This window comes from Eulemur rufifrons, chromosome 8 (assembly GCF_041146395.1).
Source record: "Eulemur rufifrons isolate Redbay chromosome 8, OSU_ERuf_1, whole genome shotgun sequence".
NCBI lineage: Eukaryota > Metazoa > Chordata > Mammalia > Primates > Lemuridae > Eulemur > Eulemur rufifrons.
Window position 1 is genome coordinate 21346663 of NC_090990.1, and position 17776 is coordinate 21364438.

General features: G+C 39.7%; 1 protein-coding gene across 5 annotated transcripts in view; it reads left to right on the forward strand.

The window, feature by feature from the left end:
• ZCCHC17 (zinc finger CCHC-type containing 17) overlaps positions 1-17776 on the forward strand; it is a 56697-nt gene that overhangs the window by 37959 nt on the left and 962 nt on the right. For 4 of the 5 annotated variants that reach the window (XM_069477573.1, XM_069477575.1, XM_069477576.1 and 1 more), the window contains 2 exons: positions 2138-2238; positions 4042-4187. The exons of the other annotated variant lie outside the window; for it this stretch is intronic. In XM_069477573.1, the coding sequence (XP_069333674.1) occupies positions 2138-2238; positions 4042-4187 (247 nt within the window). The remainder of the gene's footprint in view (positions 1-2137; positions 2239-4041; positions 4188-17776) is intronic. 5 annotated transcript variants of the gene reach the window in all.

A 17776-nucleotide genomic window follows, 5' to 3' on the forward strand; every position in this document is an offset into this window, starting at 1 on the left:
TGGGTAGTGCAGATTTACAGATTTATAGAACATATCCATCATTGTATTCTTTTGGACAACAATGTGTTAGAGAGTGTTTGTTTCTTGAGGTCCTGCTTATGATGCAGAGAGTGAGGCCAAATGTAAACAAACCTAACCAAATGATCAGAGGGTAAAATACTGTGGTGACACAAAAGAGTAAATTATCTCTGCCTGTGGTATCAGGGAGCATTTCATAGAAGATGCAGTATTTGAGCTGAAGTTTGAAGAAGTTTCAAGTTCAGTGAATGGGACAGATAGAAAGTATCTTTGTCCTTCTGTTTCCTCTCATGAGCTTGCATGTCTCATGAAACTGTTGGCTAAAATATGTGAAGTGGTACGTTCATAATGTCAGGTTGAAAAAGTGTACATGTGAAGTGGTTAGCTTTGTTCTGCTTTTATATAGCCACCCCTTGTTTTTTTTTTTGTATAATATGGCTGATTTGACAGAATATTCCTCTGTTTTTGCTGGACTGTAGAGACCTGGTGAATGATTTGAAAATCTTAGGTGAATGCAGCATTAAATCTTAAAGAGATTCAGGTAAAGAAAGAATATTTTTGGGTGAAGAGCAAGAAAATTACAACAAACGTGTATTGATGCTTATTGTATGTCAAGCCTTGGGCTAAGGTGCTGGAGAACAAACACATGTAAGATATTGTAACTTAAGCGCTCACTTTCTAGAGAAGAAACATAATTATATAATTCAGTAAAGTGTGGTACGTGCTTGGATTGAAGTGTGTATAGGATTCAGTTAAAGTTTGAAAAAGAAAGTGATCGAGGGTGATGCTCTTCAATTAAATATTTTCCGAGTACCTACTCTACAGGCACCGTGTGTTATAATAAAGGTGAAAAATAAAAGCTATGACAGCTGGAATGTTATCCTCTGCTGATAGGAGTGTAAATTGGTAAATGTGCTATGGAAAACTGGCAGTGTCTGCTAAAGCTGATGCCCCAAAACCCAGCAGTTCCACCTCTGTGTGGAACTAGACATTTCCAAACAGAAATGCATGCATATATTTGCCAAAAGACATGTACTAGAAAGTTCATAGAAGCATTGTTCATAACAGAAATTATTCAACTACCCACCGATAGTAGTACAGAATACTATATAGCAATGAAAATGAATGATTCCTAATGATATACAACAATATGGATGAATGACACAAACAAAAGAAGCAAAACACAGAAGCTTCCATACTCTATGATTTCATTTATGTAATTTATAAAAATAGGTAAAAGGAATCTATGCTGTTAGAAATAGTGATTACCCCTGGGAGAGGCATGGTGACTAGAAGGGAGCATGAGACAGGCTTCTGAGGTGCTGGTAATGTTCTGGTTTTTTATCTAAGTACTGGTAACATCAGTATGTTTAAATTGTGAAAATCAAGTGAGCTGCATACTTACAATAAAAACTTTTCTATATGTGTATTATACTTTGGTCAGAAGTTTAGAATTTTTTTTTAAAAAAATGCTATGAGAATGTGAACAAAGAGTTTAATTCTGGCTGAGGGACTCATGGAAGGAGACTTGATAGAAGGAGAGGTGGCAGCTGGGCCGAGCCTTGAACTGTTGGGTGAGGTGGGAGTAAAGAGGGAAAGCAGAGCATTTCAGAGACAGGGAACTGTTTGAACAATAGCGCTGAACCATTGAAGAAGGAAAAATAGTCTTGTTTGGCCAGCACATTATATAAGTAAAGATGAGGCTGGAAAAGTAGATTAGAGACAGACTGGGAAAGGCCTTGAATGCCGAGGTATGAATTTGGATTTGATTTTTTTTAGAAAGCTTTTGAAGATCTTTTAACCCATGAGTGACCTGATAAGGGCTATAGGGTGTTTAGCATGGTGAGTAATTATTAATATATTTTCATCCTCTGTGCATTAGTGAGATGAGGCCTAGTTTCATTCGTAATTGTTAATTCCAAGCCTTGTCCTGAATGAAAAAATTGGGCTATTTCACATCATTGTTTTCAGTGCCTGTCTTGTTCTGCCTAACACTTTTCCTTCTTTCTCCCTTTTCACTGCCGAAAACAAAACAAAAAACCAACATGCAGCATTACCTTGTAGTATCTCTGTCCACATCTCTTAAGAGGGCCAACAGTCAGTATCTTTTTCATTATAGACAAGAAGAGAGGAGGAGGCGTTCCTTCCAGGATTACACTGGGCAAAAGATCACCCTCGAGGCTGTCCTGAACACCACCTGCAAGAAGTGTGGCTGTAAAGGTAAGGTGAAGCCTCTGCCATTTCCCTCTGTCTGTCCTTGTGGATGTACCCTTTACTGCATGAAGGAGGCAGCCCAATGTGAGTGTAGCTCACCCTGTTTTTCAGCCAAGTGATTGGCCTCACCTGTTCATGCTATTGTTCCAGCCAGACACACATAAGAGTTGGTGGCTTGATGCTTTTTCTGTTTACTTTTCTGAATGCCACCCTGCCAGATACTATACCACTATCACCACTCTCCCCACCCCATCCCCAGCCGATGCCCTGCCTGGGCAAGGTCCCCATGAACCATGCCAGGACGGGTATCAGTGTTGGATTATGATTAACACTCTTAAGTTTTATCTCCAAGGACAATTATTGTTCTGCGCAAATTGTGACTTGGAAATATATTCCTTAAAGTTCCATGTTAAGCCCTTTCTTCCTGGGCTTTGTTTCTTTAATGTTGGAGTTCTGAGTACAACAGCCTTTTACTAATAAAGAATATAGGCTAGTCACTTCCTTTTAGCTCTATTTCCTCAGGTTTTCTCTAGTCTTACTCAAATATTAAAAAGCTCTTTCAGCCTAACTTCCCTTGTTGGAGCTATGATGACAGGGATTGCCAGCTTCTCATTTTCAGAGTGACCTCAATTTGTCACCCCTTCTCCCTAGGCTTCCATGTATCCTGCTCTGTTGATTTTTCTATCATAACTGCTAGCAGATTTGTGCCCTGCTTGAAGTTGTGGGGTTTAAGCCCATAGTTATCATTAATGTGGAGGGAGGAAGGGAAAAATAAAGTTGAGAGAAAGAATACCTCCTCAGCAGAATTATGGGAGCGTCCCAGGTATTTGGAAAACTCTATGATGTGTTCCCCTTCCAGGCACTAACCAGCTTCTGGACCTAGAGGTACAAAGTAGTTTACAAACACATAGCTTTTTGATAATCTCGTACAATTCCTCTGTGCCCCTGAGACAGGATCTACCACAAACTCAGACAGAACTAGAGGTATAGAGCATAGCATCTGTTAAAGCGCCTCTCAATAGCACTACAGGCTCAGGGACGGTGGGGTCTCTTATTTTGAACCTGTGTTCACTGGGCATTACATAAGGCAGAGAAGAATAATGGGAGGTGGAATTGTCCCAGTCAGCAAAGTTCAGGCCAAAGGCATAGTTGGTTTTGGTGCAGCAGAAAGAGCACAAGGGCAGGGAGACATGAGACCTGGGATAGGTTGTAGTTCTGCTGTGTGACCTTAAGCTATTTCTCAACTCTGGGCCTTCATATCCTCTGCAAATATAGGATATTGGATTTGATGATCTCTGTGGCCCTTGCCAGACCTGACAATCTGTGAATGTTCAGTACCCCTAGGTGACTGTGCCTGTCTCTCTGTGTGTTACCTTGGATATAAGTGCCTACTTCCTGCCAGCTGCCTAAGAGCTGTCTTCCTTTAGGGCTTGGCTCCCTCTGCTAAGCATCCTGCTCTCTGGAACAGCTTTTCGCTGTCAGGAATAAGTTCCAAAATAGATCTTTAAAAATTAATAAGCCCCATTACTAATGGAGCATAAGCCTGCATCTTCATATCCTCTGTCATTTCCAGAGCAGCTCTAAGACTGTGTTTCCCACAGCTCTAAGACCAGCTGCTAGTCTGGCCCTGGTTGAGTGAGCAATGCCATCTTGAGGTGATGGAAAATCTCTTCTGATCAAACAGCTGCTCCGAATGATCTCAATAATATTTCCTGAACCAGACCCTTTCAGGAGCCTCTGGGGAAGATCCACCTGCTGGGAGGAAAGACTGCTTCCTCCTTCCCTACCTTTTCTATTTCTCTTCTGCAGGCCACTTTGCAAAAGATTGCTTCATGCAGCCGGGTGGGACCAAATACTCTCTGATACCTGATGAGGAAGAGGAGAAGGAAGAAGCAAAGTCAGCAGAGTTTGAGAAGCCTGACCCCATGAAGAATTCTTCTAGAAAAAGAAAGAAGGTAAGTGCTGTTTTGCTTTTATTTTATTTATTATATTTCTTCAAGTTTTAAAATGAAAACTTGAAAAGCCAGGTGTGGTGGTTAATGCCTACAGACCCAGTTCCTTTGGAGGTTGAGGTGAGAGGATCACCTGCAGCGAGGAGTTCGAGGCCACAGTGCCCTATCATTGTACCTGTGAATAGCTACTACACACCAGCCTGGGCAACTTGGGGAGACCATATCTCTAAAAAGAAAAAATCAAAAATTTAAAAAAAAAAATTTAATAAAAATGTACCTTTTGTAGAAATTTTAGAAATACTGGAAAACAGGCCAGGCACAGTGGTTCACACCTGTAATCCTAGCATTCTGGGAGGCCAAGGCAGGAGGATTACTTGAGCTCAGGAGTTCAAGACCAGCCTGAGCAAGATGAGAGACCCCATCTCTACTAAAAATAGAAAAATTAGCTGGTGTCGTTGCCCATGCCTGTAATCCCAGCTACTTGGGAGGCTGAGGCAGAAGGATCACTTGAGCCCAGGAGTTTGATGTTACATTGAGTTACAATGACACCACTGCACTCTACCCAGGGTGACAGAGTAAGACTGTGTCTCAAAAAAAAAAAAAAAAAAAAAAAAGAAAGAAAGAAAGAAAAGAAAAAAACTGGAAAACATAAAGAGAAAAACCAAAGTATCCTATGATCTTTCCCCACCCAGAGAGACTCTTTTATTAGTATTTTTGGTATATTCTAATCTTTTTTTCTAGATAATAATAAATATACACAGCTACACATACAAATACAAAATTATGATCATACTAGATATAATTTATATTTTTTTCATTTTACTTATCAAAAGCATTTTCAAGTATTCTTCAAAAACTTGATTTAAGGCCGGGCGCGGTGGCTCACGCCTGTAATCCTAGCACTCTGGGAGGCCGAGGTGGGCGGATCGTTTGAGCTCAGGAGTTCGAGACCAGCCTGAGCAAGAGCGAGACCCCATCTCTACTAAAAATAGAAAGAAATTATATGGACAGCTAAAAATATATATACAAAAAATTAGCCGGGCATGGTGGCGCATGCCTGTAGTCCCAGCTACTCGGGAGGCTGAGACAGGAGGATCGCTTGAGCTGAGGAGTTTGAGGTTGCTGTGAGCTAGGCTGACGCCACGGCACTCACTCTAGCCTGGGCAACAGAGTGAGACTCTGTCTCAAAAAAAAAAAAATAAATAAAAAATAAAATAAAAAAAAAAATAAAAAAAAATAAAAAAAAAAAAACTTGATTTAAGAGCAACATAGTATTTTACCCTATGACTGTATGATGCTTTATTTAATTATTTTCCTATTGTTGCAGATTTTATATTACTTCCAATGTACACTTTATTGTTTTGTTTGGATAAATTCTTAAGATTAATGAGTTAGGGCTACAAGGCTCTTGATACATTTTATCAAATTGCCTTCGAGAAAGTATTTATCTGTCCTCAGCAGTGTGTAAGAGCACCTGTCTCACTGCATTCTGTCTCCTGTCTACTACTTAGAGCAGAGCAATTCATAAAACAGACATTATGGTGCAGAAAGAAACAGTGCATTTGTAGCATGCTACACAGAGAGGAAATAAAAGAACTATAGTTCGATCAGGAAGTAGTTGTTCTCGTATCATGTAGGATTGTTCTAACTGTGGCCAATTATTGAGTTTCATTTTTATTTATTTTATTTTTATTTATTTCTTCTGTTTTAGAAACAAAGTCTTGGTCTGTCACTCATGCTGGAGTGCAGGTGTGACCATAGCTCACTGCAGCCTTTGACCCCTGGGCTCAAGAGATCCTCCTGCCTTGGCCTCACCACTAGCTAGGACCACAGGCTTCTACCACCACACCTGGCTAGTTTTCTTATTTTTTGTAGAGGTGGAGTCTCACTGTATCTCTTGAATGCTTGGCCTCAAGCGATCCTCCCACCTCAGCCTCCCATAGTGCTGGGATATAGGCGTGAGCCACTGCACCTGACCTTTAAATCTTTGGCAAACTTGTGTTGAGTGGTTGTTTTGTGGCAGGCATTGCAACTCTAGGAATACAAAGACTGTGAGGAGGTCCTTGCCCTCACTGGTCATTATCTGAAATTGAGATCTTTATTTTCTAAGTGAGGAAAAGGGCTTGTTGTACCATTATAGGAATTAGCCAAATATATGAGTAATAATTTATTGATATGTATATTCTCTCCCTGGGTGATCCTATATCTTCTCAGACTTTAGCTGCCTTATTGACTTCCACATCGCTAGCTAGTATCCCACAGGTACCTCAAACTTTTGCTTGGAGTCAATTGTACCCAGGTTTGAGGCCCTTGTGTGCTATTTACCAGCTGTTAATTTTGGACTCTGTAACTTCAGTTCCTTCATTTTCAAAGTGGGCTTGTTGTGATCTTTGTTGACACAGTGTTCCTTACCAGAGGGATGCCCAGCTTCCCAAAATAGATATTATTTTTACTGACTGATAATAATTTACAGATATGATTACTGACAAGTAACTTCCTAATTAGAGTTGACCATTATGACTATCATTATCTCTTTTTCAGCCCTCCCCACTAAACACATACACACACCTCCCACCACACAAACAACTACCACCACCAACACCCTGTTTCTATCCTTCTATTTTATATTACCCGTTTTAATGGCAGCAGTACCTTCCCAGTCTCCTAACAAAGAAACCAATATGTCATTTATTTTCCTCTCCTTTGCGTCTCGCATCTAGTCAGTCACCAGGTCCTGCCAGTGGTACCTTTTAGGTACATATCTCAAAATTCTCTTCCTTCCTCCCACTCCTACTGTGCAGTTTATGCCCCCACATCTCTCACATTCAGATTATTGAACTAGCCTAGGAAGTTTTAAAAAATCCGTAGTTGCTCTTAACCTCTTAGGTGCGAAGTTCATAGGGCCTAGGTCTGGGCATCTGATTTATTTTTTTTTTTTTCCAAAGCATCTTCTTCATCTTGCTGCCCACTTTTCTTCATTGTTGATTTCCCACCCTCTGCTTTAACTCTGAATGTTGGAGTGCTCCAAAGTAATCTCATCCTGTTCTATGGTTTTTAAATACCATCTATATACTACTAACCTCCAAGTTAAGTATTTATGTCCTTATTTTTATCCAAATCTGCATTTCTATCCCTGACTTTTTCTCCCTAACTCCAAATTTAGATAATGGGCTGCTTACTTGACATCTGCATCTGGTTGCCTAAGTGGCATCAAGCTTAACACACCCCAAAACTCTTAATTTTCCTGCCCAAAGCTGCTCCTTACACATTCTGCCCTGTTTCAGTGCATGGATCACATTCACCCATTTGATCAAGTCAAAATCTGTAGCCTTTGGGTGTAGTGGTTTTTGTTTGTTTTTGAAGTTATGGTAAAATATACATAGCATAAAATTTGTCACCTTAACCACTGTAAGTGTATAGTTCAGTGGCATCAAATACGTTCATATGGTTGTGCAACCATCACCACCATCCATGTTGACAAACTGAAACTCTGTACTCATTAAACACTAGCTCCCATTCACCCCTCCTCCCTACCCCTGGCAACCACCATTCTACTTCCTGTCTTTATGAATTTGACTTCTCTAGGTAAATCATATAAGTGGAATCTTACAGTATTTGTCTTTTTGTGAGTGGCTTACTTCACTTAGCATAATGTCCTCAAAGCTCATCTGCGTTGTAGCATGTATCAGAGTTTCCTTCCTTGTTAAGGCCAAGTAATATTTCATTGTATGTATATACCACATTTTGCTTATCCCTTCATCTGTCATGGACACTCAGGTTGCTTCCACCTTCTGGCTATTGTGAATGATGTTGTTGTGAACATGGGTGTGCAAATATCTCTTTGAGACCCTGCTTTCATTTCTTTTGGGTATATACCCAGAAGTGGAATTCTTGGATCATACGTCAATTCTGGTTTTAATATTTTGAGCAACTACTATGGTGTTTCCCATACCATTTTACATTCTCATCAGTAATACACAAAGGTTCCAATGTCTCCACATCCTTGCCAACACCTGTTTCCTGGGGGGGGTTTTGTTTGTTTGTTTGTTTTTGTATTTTGGGGGGGGGAGTAGCCATCCTAATGGGTATAAAATGGTATCTCGTGGTTTTGATTAGCATTTTCCTAATGATTAGTAATGTTGAACATCTTTTCATGTGCTTATTGGCCATTTGTATATCTTCTTAGAAGAAATGTCTATTCAAGTTCTTTGCCCATTTTTTAAATAAAGTTGTTTATTTTTGTTGTTGTTGATTGTTGGAGTTCCTTGTATGTTCTGGATATCAATCCCATCAGGTATATGATTTGCATATATTTTCTCCTATACTCTGGACTGCTTTTTACTCTATTGCTAGTGTCCCTTTTTTGCCCTTAAGATTTACATTTTTCAAAATTGTGATAACACATAACATAAAATTTGCCATCTTAATTATTTTTAAGTATACAGTTCGGTAGTGTTGAGTATACTCACATGATAATATTCTTTGCACAAAAAAATTAAATCATCATGAAGTCCAACCTACTTATTTTTTCCTTTATTGCCTGTGCTTTTGGACACATTCAAGAAATCATTGCCAAATCCAATGTCACTAAGCTTCTCCTCTGTGATTTCTTCTAAGAGTTTTATAGTTTTAGGTCTTACATTTAGGTCTTTGATTCATTTTGAGCTAATTTTTATATATGGTGTAAAGTAAGAGTCCAAAATTTTTTTACATGAGGCTAGCCAGTTTTCCCAACACCATTTATTGAAAAGACTGTCCTTTCCCCATTGAATAGTCTTGGCACCCTGTTGAAAATCATTTGACTATATATGTGACGATTTATTCTGGGCTTTCTATTCCATTCCGTTGATCTATATGTCGGTCTTTATGTCTGTACAACACTGTTTTGATTACTATAGCTTTATAGTAAGCATTGAAATCAGGAAGTGTGAGTCCTCCAGCTTTGTTCTTCTTTTTCTAGATTGTTTTGGCTATTTGGAGTCCTTTGAGATTTCATATGAACATTAGGATAGATTTTTTCTATTTTAGAAAAAACATTGGGATTTTGATAGGGATTACATTGAATCTGTAGATTGCTTTGGGTAGTGTGGACTATTAAGTCTTCCAATGCATGAAAATGGAATGCCTTTCCATTTACTTATATTATTTAATTTCTTACAACACTTCAGTATACAAATCTTTCACCTCTTTAGTTAAATTAAGTTTATTCCTAGGTATTTTGTTCTTTTTGATGCTTTTGTAAATGGAATTGTTTTTTTAATTTCCTTTTTGGATTGCTTGTCGTTGGTGTATACAGTCACAACTGATTTTAGCATGTTGGTTTTGTATCCTACAATTTTGCTAAATTCATTTATTATTTTTGTAGAATTTTTAGGATTTTCTACATGGAAGATCATGTCATGTGCAAACTAAAATAATTTTACTTCTTTAGCAGATCTAGATTTTTAAGTGTGATTCTATTTATATGTTCCAAGGATTATTTTTTTCTCTTTAACGTTTCAGCAGGTAAATGATACTTGTCAGATTCCTAAAGTGGTTGGATGGATATCTCACTTCTATGGGTCTTTGGTTGAGTTCTTTTTGGACTTCTGAATACACCTAGTATGATTAGTTATTCCTTTGTTCCTAAAGCTGCTTTAAGGTATGTGTTTCAGTTCACCAAACCAATTATTGAGGATCTGCTAGGTATGAGGCTGTTTATGAAAATACCTTTGTGTATATGAACTTCTAATTCATGAGTCCTCTTTGATTAAAAAAGGACTATAGGGAGTTGAAAAGGGTGAAGCTTCCCTCTTAATGCCCACTGTTTCTACCAAGATAGCATCTAGCATCGTTGCCCTTTCACCTCTTTTTAATCCCTTCATTATCTTTTATTCCTCATATTTATTTAGTAATTTTTTTTTTTTTTTTTTTTTTTTTTTTTTTGAGACAGAGTCTCGCTCTTTTGCCCTGGCTAGAGTGCCGTGGCATCAGCCTAGCTCACAGCAACCTCAAACTCCTGGGCTTAAGCAATCCTCTTGCCTTAGCCTCCTGAGTAGCTGGGACTACAGGCATGCGCCACCATGCCTGGCTAATTTTTTCTGTATATATTTTTAGTTATCCAGATAATTTCTTTCTATTTTTAGTAGAGACAAGGTCTCACTCTTGCTCAGGCTGGTCTTGAACTCCTGACCTCAAGCGATCCTCCTGCTTCAGCCTCCCAGAGTGCTAGGATTACAGGCGTGAGCCACCGCACCCGGCCTTATTTAGTAATTATAGTTTATAAAATACCTTCCTATTTTTGTTTCTTTCTATCCTTATACAATCCTATGAGGTAGCCAGAACAAGTATTATCCCACCATTTTACACATGAAGAAAATGGAGATTCCTGAAGTCACACAAATATGAGAGATAACACTGAAATAAGAACCCAGGTCTTCAGATTACTAACAATATTCTTTCCTATATATCACACTTAAATCATTCATTTGTTTAGCTCTTCAATTAGTCATTTACTGAACAAATATGTATATCTGCCTCATATATGTCTAGCATTGTGTTGGGTACTTGATATATCAGGACTCACAAGGTCATTTTTTGGCTGGTTTTTGTTACCAGCTATGCCTTAGCAGCCATGTGATAGCATCAATTGATGTGTTTCTGTTCACAGCCATAAGTCAAGATTCCAGGCCTCCTGTCTGTTTCCTTTTACCCTCTAAATCTTTGATTCCAATTGGAGGTTGGCTTTCCTTACCAGTAAAAACTTCTACCAGAGATGGACTTTTTGGTTTGTGAATGGCAGATTTGGGTACCTGTTCCAGAACTAGTCAGCTCAGGGAGCCAAATGTAGAACAGAGTAGGTTCATCTGAAGGGAAATGACTTTAGCAGTCCATGCTGCTGAGTTGGACAGTGGATAGCAGGAATGCCTGGTGTGCAGAAGGCATGTGTGAAGCAACTCATGTGTAATCAAGGCTATAGCACCTACACTCAAGCAGCTGATTGCATACAGAGGAAGATAAACAGCCAAGGTATGTTGGTGGTAAAGGACAGAAACTCATTCCATGGAGGTTATTGGATCTCATAGACATCCAAGGACAGGAAATGAAGTATAGCCAGGCCACATAGGACTGGAACCAGAAAGTCAGAAACTAAGGCCTTTGGGTTCTCATCTCTGTTTCTTCATAAGTCTGCTTCATTGTCTCACTTCTTTCTGCAGTCTGATGGGAGACAGTGTTTCAGTGCAAAGCCTCTAATACAGGAGAAGATGCTAGGCATTTTGAGGAGCCGGAAAATGGCCCAGGGTAAAGAAAGGATGTCAGTTGTTCCAAATAATGCCTGTCACATAATAGGCATACATGTACTAACTATCTTTGAATAGATAGACTTCATAATCTTTGCTGTCTGTAGTTCCTTGGGTTCCTTCACTCAGTGAGACCTACCCTCAGCTTGGAAAATAATAGTCATTGACTCCTACTACTGCTGCTGGGTAACAATGAAGGGAGCAGGGGCAGGAGTAAGAGATCTTCCTAACCTTGAGCCCCCCACCTCTTTTCATTAAAACATAAATGTATTGAGTGCATGTGTTTATCCACAAGTCCAAGATGCATTCACTGGTTTAGTTTTGTATACCTATTCGGTATCATGACAGTTTTTATCCCAGTATCTGAATGTTATAAGTCATTTTTAGGGGGCATAATTAGAACAAAAGGAAACTATATGTTGCAAATGGAAATGAAGTAGTTGGTAAAATAGGAATGAACATTTTTTTACTGAATCCCTAGATAATCTTCTGATGAACCTGTGATCTGTGCTTTGCTGGTCTCTTTCTCTTATCATATGCCACCATAGGTCTTTCTGAATCACTGCTATACTGTGAGGAAGCATATGCCTTGATCAAGCTGCCCACTCATAATACTGAAGTTTAGCTATATTTGATTCAGAATGTAATTTTCTCCTTTTGATTTGACTACTATGATAGTTCTCTGCTCTACCATATACAGAAGAACAAGAGATAGGAATGTCATCCTTTTTGGCTGTAGTGCTGGCTCTGTGCTTTTGTCCAGAGAACAACTTCTGGTGCCTCTCTAGAGAAAGGTTGCCAGTCTGGTTCCATCCCAGTAGAGCAGAGAGAGTTGCCCAGGGTAGTCTGCTCAAACGCCTTCAGTGATTCCCTTTCTTCTGTGGCATAAAGTCTGACTTCTTTTAAGCTCCCTACAATCTGTCCAGCATGCCAGCATCACCTCCCACAAGTCCCTCTGCCCCCCACCCAACTGTATTTCAACTTAATTCATTAATAGAGCTTCTATGTTCTAAGCTCTGTTCTAGTCACTGCAGGTACAATAGTGAACAAAATAGGTAAAATCCCTGTCTTCGTGGCACTTGGATTCTAATGGTATAGATATAGACAATAAACTGGTAATCAAATACAAACCAGTAATAATAATATATCAGGCCGGGCGCGGTGGCTCACGCCTGTAATCCTAGCACTCTGGGAGGCCGAGGTGGGCGGATCGTTTGAGCTCAGGAGTTCGAGACCAGCCCGGGCAAGAGCGAGACCCCATCTCTACTAAAAATAGAAAGAAATTATATGGACAGCTAAAAATATATATAGAAAAAATTAGCCGGGCATGGTGGTGCATGCCTGTAGTCCCAGCTACTTGGGAGGCTGAGACAGGAGGATCGCTTGAGCTGAGGAGTTTGAGGTTGCTGTGAGCTAGGCTGACGCCACGGCACTCACTCTAGCCTGGGCAACAGAGTGAGACTCTGTCTCAAAAAAAAAAAATAATATATCAGATAGTAATAAGTGCTATAAAGAAAACTTAATTTGGTCGTGGGAGATGGGGAGTACTGAAACGGGGATGTGGGGCCAGATAACTTACCATTTTATTAATAGATAGGGTGGTAAGAGCAGGCCTCTCATAAAGTATCATTTGAGTGGATATATGGAGGAAATGAGGAAGCAAGCTATTGAGGTAAGTAGAGAGAGGACATTTCAGTAAGTGTCATAGCCAGATGTTGGGAAAGAGCTGGGCTTGATTACGGAACAGTAAGGAGGCCAGTGTGGCTGGGGTGAAGTCGATGAAAAGAGAGTGGTAGGAAAGGAAGTTAGATCAGAGGGAACCAGATTGTGGGGGTCCTTATAGGTGATTGTGAGGTCTTCAGTTTTCACTTAGAATGAGATGGATGTCATTAGAGATTTTGAGCAGAGGAATGACACGATCTGACTTAACCTTTTAAGAGAATTATTCTGGCTACTGTGGGGAAACTTAGATGGTCAGAAAGTAAGAACAGAAGCAGTAAGCCAGTTAACAGGTAATAATCCAGGTGAGAGATGATGGTGGCTTGGACTAGAATGGTAATGGTAGAGATGATAAGGGAGTTCAAGTGTGAATATATTTTGAAGGTAAAGCTGACAGAATTTGTTGAGGGATTGGATGTGAGGAAGGAAAGAAACCAAGTGAAGATGGTGCCAAGATTTTTGGACTAAGGAACTGGAAGATTTGAGTTAAGAGAAGGAATGCAGGAGAAGGCAGTGGGAGCAATCGGTGTACTTCGAGTTGCTGTCTGTGGAGACGGGAAAGAAAACTGGGGGAGACTAGCTTTGGGAGGAGGGGGCAGGGATTAGGAATCAAGATGCCTGTCAGATATCCAAGTGAACTGTAGAGCAGACAGTGAATATATAGTTTGGAGTTCAAGGGAGTGGCCCAGGTAAGATATATAAATTTGGAGTCATCTGCATATAGATGGTATTTATGTTCGTAAGATTATGTGAGATCACCTGGAGAGTAAATATAGGGAAGAGAAGGAATTTAAGGACTGAGCCCCAGAGTGCTCAACATTTAGAGGTTATGGAGTTGAGGATGAACTGGCAAAGAAGATTGAAAAGGAACAACCTGGGAAGTTGGTGGAAAAGTTAGGAGCAGGAAATTAGGTCAGGAATATGTTCTAAGTAAGATGTTCTGTGTCCATATTGACTGATTGATCAAGTAAATGAGATCCAACAATTAAGCACTAGATTTGGCCATGTGGACATCATTGGTAACTTTGACAAGGGCTGTTTCAGTAGAGTGGTGGGGTGACAACCTGATGACAATTGTTTAGGAGGGTTAGGTTTCTTTTTTTGTTTTTCTAGTGGAAACCATTATAGCATATTTGTTCATTGTTGAGGATGATCCAATTAAGAGGGGAAAATTGATGCAGAAGAGAGGGGACAATTCCTGGACCAATGTCTTTGAATAGGAGAGAATGATTGGGATCTAGTGCATAGTAAATAAGCCACACAGGGTAATTTGTCAGGATAACTTTCTGAAAGCTCTTTCATGCATTTGCCGTATCCTGTCTTCTGACTGGAAGGCTCTCACTTCCCTTCTTCCATCAGCACCACCAACACTCCACTTGCCAAAACTGTATTCATGCTTCAGAGCACAACACATGGTATATCCTTCATGAAGCTATCCTCAAATTCTTTGTACATTATTATTTGCCTTCTGTATAATGGCACATTTTAAAATTCTTTTCATATATCACTTACCATCGCCTGCCTAGTGTCTTAATTAGTCTTTCTCCCTGACTACACACTTTGTTCCTTGAAGGCTTATGATTCCTGATTTCTGGCCTCACTCAACTATTATTATAAAAGACAAATTAACTAATGAATATCCTTGGCTCATAGAAGGTATACAGTAAATATTTATTGAATGGATTACTGTGTGGTGATAAGGAGTTATTCTTTCCCTTGTTTGATGAAGTTGGCTTAGGTTTGGAGGGGATGGTGCCATGCTCTGCTGTTGAGTGTGTTTACTTTGCATCCACCCAGCACCTGCATGCTTTGTACTAGTAGGTGCTCTATTTGTCAGAATTATATTAAGCATTTGTGTTCTCTCTCACATGCTTTGTACTAGTAGGTGCTCTATTTGTCAGAATTATATTAAGCATTTGTGTTCTCTTTATCTCCTAAGCAACCCTGTATGTAACTGTGGCTCTCTAAAGTGCTTTGTAGGCAGTAAATTTCAGTATTTGTGAATTAATGGATAAGCCTTTTTCCTCCAATACCACCTTTTCCTTTTCAAGCCCAGGTAAACTGGTGCCTTGTAGGCAAGTTCTAGCTAGGAATCAACCTCTATCCTACTTCCCAAAAGTTTATCCTAGAGCATCAGTTTGAAAACCAAGTCATTTCTTGAGAATCAGTCATTTCTGAAGAATAAATGCTTGTTTGCTTGATTGATTTCTAGCCACACCAGTGCCTTTTGGTCTAGGAAGAACATCTTCTTTGTGATCCAGCCTGAGTCAAACCCAGGTTCTACCACTTGGGGCAAGTCACTTCATCTCAGTTAACCTCTCTGAGGTTATCATTTTCTTTCCTGAAAATATAGGGATAATTATGCCTACTTTGTAGATTTGTTGTGACGGTTAAATGAGTTATGTCTGCAAAGCACCTAACCCAGCATCTAGAAAATTAAATAGTCAAAAAATGTTCACTGTTGTTATTCTCCTTTCTGTTTTTGCTTTTATATTTGTTTTTGTCTCACACTAGTCTGCTGCTGTCTTGTTTCTGTAGAGGAAGTGAGTGGACTGGCTGCTCTAGCGAGGGGCGTGTGCTTTTCCTAGCGAGCAGTCATAGAGATACTGGAGCAATGGCTTCTTTCCGGTGCCCTCCTGGCCTATCTGCCATGGGCTCACACCCCTGGGTCATTTTTTTTTACCCTGTATCTTCTGGTCCCCTTTCCACTTGAATGCATCTGAGGGGGCAGATGCTCATTTCACCTTCTGGCTCTCAACCTTCCCCCACCGCAACTCCCAACTTTCCTCTTGAACTATAACTTCTGAAGTGATCGTTCTACTGTTCTCTATCTCAAGGCTAGACACACAGTGAAAATGATGCCACTTACTGGAGAATTGGCTTATCTTTGTTTTTAGGCTGCAAAAGCGTTTTTGCATCAAGATTGAGATCTAGAAGGCCATCTCCCGGAGCCCTTCTATTTAGCTAGAGTCTGTGTTCCAGTGATTTGTTTTTGTCTTCCCTCCTGAGGCCACATCTTTCAGAGAAAGCAAAGTGAAATAGTGCCAAACTCTGTGTTAGAAAGTACAACAGCCTTGCAACTTTAGCCTTGGTCAACTCACTTTATGTTTTGCGTTGCAATTTCTCATCTGTAAAATGGAAATAAGCCAAGAATCCTGAGCCTACCAGGTTATTACTATAATAAGATAAGGGGCGCAAAAAGCTTGATAAACTAAAGGTCTGCTCAGGTATAAGACGGTATTATTACTTTCCTTGCTTATTTATCCAGACTGGGCCAGGCTTGGAGGGAACTGGTTCCAGACTCTACATTTTCTTATTTGCTTTCCCAGGACCCTGCTGGTTGGAAGCCCATAGGAGGAATAGGAGCCTCACCCTTCTCTGCTCTCTCCCTTTCTTCTCCCATAGTCTCTCCATCTTCTTAAAACCTTACTGAGGCAGTATAGATATTTGAAATTCAAGGAAAAGGTTTATACAATGCTTAAAAACTGCCAGAAACCTGGGAATCTGTCCCCTGCCGTTTATATGGGTTTGTATTGTTACTTTGGCAGCATGGTATGGTGGGTATAGTTTTGGGAAAATTCTTTCTGAGCTTTGTTCTTTATCAGTATAATCTTGTGAAGTTGTTGTGAAGGTGAGAGATGATGAATATTCAAGGGTAGCAGGTAGAGGCTCATTATTTGATGGCAGTTATTTTCCTTAGAAACAGAGTCTAATAGAAACCAGAACTCAGGAGTCCTAAATCTTTTATTTTGTGATCTTTGTTATGAGTCACTGTCTCTAGATAGACTAGGTAATCTCTAGGGACCCCTTTTAGCTTTAATATCCTATGCTTTTAAACATGAAAGCAACAGATGCTTGCTTTTCTTTTTTTTTAAATCAAGCTGGACAGAATTATTTGAAGGAAAAAGTGAAAGCCCTCTGTTCTTCCCCCCATTCAGTTCATTCCCACGGTAACACTTGTTACCAGTTTGATGTGTCCTTTCCAGTGTTCTCTGTCTATATTAAATATATGCAGGTATATGTAAATATCTACATAGTATATGGTGTGCATGTATATGTAAATAAACATGTTACACACACTGGAATCCACGATATATACTGTATTATGTCTTGGTTCTTTTACTTGTTTTGGCTATTTTTTCTTGTTGGTACTTAAAGATTTACTTTTTTGTTTTTAATTAATATCTTATAATTTATTAAGTGGTTCCCTATTGATTATGTGCTATGATTTTTAAAAGCAAATATATACATACAATATTGAGTTTTTTTTCTTTCTTCTTTTTTTTTTTTTTGAGACAGAGTCTCACTTTGTTGCCCAGGCTAGAGTGAGTGCCGTGGCGTCAGCCTAGCTCACAGCAACCTCAAACTCCTGGGCTCAAGCGATCCTCCTGCCTCAGCCTCCGGAGTAGCTGGGACTACAGGCATGCGCCACTATGCCCGGCTAATTTTTCTATATATATATTTTTAGTTGTCCATATAATTTCTTTCTATTTTTAGTAGAGACAGGGTCTCGCTCTTGCTCAGGCTGGTCTCGAACTCCTGACCTTGAGCGATCCGCCCACCTCGGCCTCCCAGAGTGCTAGGATTACAGGC